This window comes from Nicotiana tomentosiformis, chromosome 12 (genome assembly GCF_000390325.3).
Source record: "Nicotiana tomentosiformis chromosome 12, ASM39032v3, whole genome shotgun sequence".
NCBI lineage: Eukaryota > Viridiplantae > Streptophyta > Magnoliopsida > Solanales > Solanaceae > Nicotiana > Nicotiana tomentosiformis.
Window position 1 is genome coordinate 82,663,214 of NC_090823.1, and position 3,387 is coordinate 82,666,600.

General features: G+C 37.4%; 1 protein-coding gene across 1 annotated transcript; it reads left to right on the forward strand.

Moving 5' to 3' along the window:
• The first annotated feature begins 219 nt into the window (after nt 1-219).
• LOC138902947 (uncharacterized) lies at nt 220-1,277 on the forward strand. The gene is made up of 2 exons (XM_070190850.1): nt 220-447; nt 606-1,277. Exons 1-2 carry the CDS (start codon nt 220-222, stop codon nt 1,152-1,154), a joined length of 777 nt encoding a protein of 258 aa, XP_070046951.1. The 3' UTR covers nt 1,155-1,277.
• Nucleotides 1,278-3,387: the final 2,110 nt, after the last annotated feature.

The following is a 3,387-nucleotide window of genomic DNA, read 5'->3' on the forward strand; positions in this document are numbered from 1 at the left end:
ATTTTCAAGAACCAGTTTGGGTTTATGCCGAGGTTTTCGACTACAGAAGTCATCCACCTTGTTAGGAGATTGATGGAGCAGTATAGGGAGAGAAAGAAGGACTTGCATATGGTGTTCATCGACTTAGAAAAGGCGTACGATAAAGTTCCGAGGGAGGTTTTGTGGAGATGTTTGGAGGCTAGAGGTGTACCTGTTGCATACGTTAGGTTGATTAAGGACATGTATGATGGAGTAAAGACCCGAGTGAGGACGGTGGGTGGGGACTCGGACCATTTTCTGGTTATGATGGCGTTGCATCAGGGATCGACAGTCAACCCTTTTTTGTTTGCCCTGGTGATGGACGTACTGACGCGCCACATCCAAGGAGAGATGTCGTGGTGTATGCTATTTGCAGATGATATTGTACTGATTGACGAGACGGGAGACGGTGTGAACGCTCAATTAGAGGTATAGAGGCAGACCCTGAAATCTAAACGTTTCAAGTTGAGCAGGACTAAGACAGAATACTTGAAGTATAAGTTCAGTGGCGAGACTCAAGGAGGGGAAGGGGATGTGAGGCCGGACTCGCAGGTCATCCCTAGGAGAAGGAGTTTTAAGTATCTTAGATCTATTATTCAGGGGGTGGGGAGATTGATAAAGATGTCACACATCGTATTGGGGCGGGATGGATGAAATGGAGACTCGCTTCCGGTGTTTTGTGTGACAAGAAGTTGCCACCGAAACTTAAGGATAAGTTCTACAGAGTGGTGGTCAGACCAACGATATTATATAGGGCTGAGTGTTGGCCAATCAAGATCGCTCATGTCCAGAAGATGAAGGTAGCAGAGATGAGGATGTTGAGATGGATGTGCGGTTACACCAAGTTAGATAGGATCAGAAATGAAGCTATTCACGATAAGGTGGGTGTGGCCACTATTGAAGACAAGATACGGGAAGCGCGGCTTAAGTGGTTTGGTCATGTGAGGAGGAGGAGCACAGACGCACTAGTGAAGAGGTGTGAGAGGTTGACATTGGAGGGCCTACGGAGAGGTAGATGTAGGCCAAAGAAGAGGTGGGGAGAGGTGATTAGGCAAGACATGGCGCAACTTCAGCTGACCGAGGACATGACCCTTGATAGGAAGATATGGAGGTCGAGGATTAGGGTAGCAGAGTAGGTAGTCTAGAGTGTTCATAACAGTAGTATTGGCACGCAGTCTCGCTTTCTGTTGGTAGTAGGTTTTTATGACTAACCATTATTTTCTTTCATTGTTGATCACCTTACTGTCTTGTTGTTTTTATTCTGCTTCTTGTCTATATTTTCATTAATGTGGTGCTTATGTTTTCCTGAGCCGATGGTCTATTGGAAACAACCTCTCTGTCCTCACAAGGTAAGGGTAAGATCTGCGTACATACTACCCTCTCAGACCCTACAGTGTGAGATATTACTGATTATGTTGTTGTTGTTATTACTCAATTATGTTTTAGAAAAGACATTATCTAATAGTACCGATGGATAGAGTAATTAAATCAAATAGTTATATTGGTACAAGATAACATGTACTTAATAATAAATTAATTTAGGTGCATACTGTATTGACTCTTTCTATTAAAATTACATTGGCCCCTACTAAAAGAAAAATTAGTGTGTGCGCAAAGTGATTTCTATGGATATGCCACAAGAGTACTATAAAGCTAAAAAGTATTGCATTTTGTGCAAATGAAATTAGATTTCAGTATTTATTATCCTACAAATAAATTCTATATTAATATTTTCTTAGCAGGGTTAAGAAAAATAATTCTATTAGCGGCCAAACTATATTTAGAAATATCAGAGGAAACGCTACGAAACCACGTACGTCCATACAGACAAGTCGCACATTATGTGGAATCTTTGATAAAAAATTTAAGAGTATTCTAGTCATTTTAATATAAGAATAACTTATTGGCATTTTTCTACCAAATACATCGACTACATATTATTAGTTTCAGCACGTCTATCCAAACACGTAAATGCTTATTTAAAATATCAGTTTCAGCACTCAAAATGTTTTTCTGTACTTCAAGCTTATCAACTATTTACAATCAGCTAATCCAAACGAGCTCTAATATCCTATAAGAAAGTTGTTAGGTTTCGTGAATGGGCGTGAATGAGAAATGGAAGAAGCACCTTTTGAATTGCATCTCTTCATCTCACCCTTTTCATTGTTTATAAATTTAGAGGCTTAGCCTCATTTTTTAAAGATGGAAAATCTAAAAACTTTTTCCATCTTTTCTACATTGTTGCATTGTTTTTCCAAATAAATATAGTATCAAGTGTGATTTTCTCCGTTTGTTGAGTTCGCTGAAGTTCTGTAATTTCGATTGCCAGTATTACAGAATAGTTTTTCCGTTCTATCCGGGGAGGAACTTATCCATAACCTTTGGCAGCAGTAAGGGGATTAAATTCTTTAAGAATACACAAGTAACTTGTGGGCTCTAATTATTTTACGATTTATTTATTGAACTAATGTTTCTTTACTTTTGTGATTTTCTATTTTTGAATGCAGTTTACCAACCATCTTAAGGATTTTAACGTAATATGATAGAGTAAACTGCTTGTTCTTAAGAGAATTATTTTTCGGGTGGCGAAGTAAAGAAAATTTGGAGTGGATGTCGGAAAGCCCAAATACTGTAATGGCGTGATTAGACGATTTGCCATGGGAAACCAAAATCCAGTAATCGTGTGCCACGATGCAAGTATTTCTATGGGACGGTGTACTCTTAAAGGACAGTGAGATGGTTGACTGTTAGTTTCCATGATCCCACAACCAAAATTATACTGACATTTGCTTTCTTTCATTGGAATGGCTGTTCTTGCTTATTGGTATGTGTAATAAAGAGAAATTTGGTTTAACCAATTATGAAAGAGAATCGGAATTAAGAAGTGTTCTACAAATTCTGATTTATTTGCATCTTAAATGGAGTCTTAAGGATCTGAAAAAAAAAAAAGGCTTACGCAAGTCTTTTGGCATATTGAGAAGAGTTACAAATTGCCGACGATTGTATTGCGATCGAAGCCATAAGTGGAGGACTCGGCGTATCGGGGTGCAACTAGAAGAAGTAATTAAATACATAGAAGAATCTAAATTATATAACATGCATAAATTATGTAGAAGATTAAATTCAATGTTATAAGATATGAATTAGGCTTATTGATATTTGAAAGTATTCTTGAGATCATGAATGTAACATATGTAAAGATGAACATATATATATGTTTGATTATAGAAAGAGAATAAACTGTTTAAAGTGTTATAATAGTTTAGTTGGAAAACTATTTGGAAAGGGAATTAAATTCTCATGATTTTCTATACTCGTTATGGAGAATAAAATCTTTGTGATTTTCTACTCCTGCTTCGAGATCAAAAT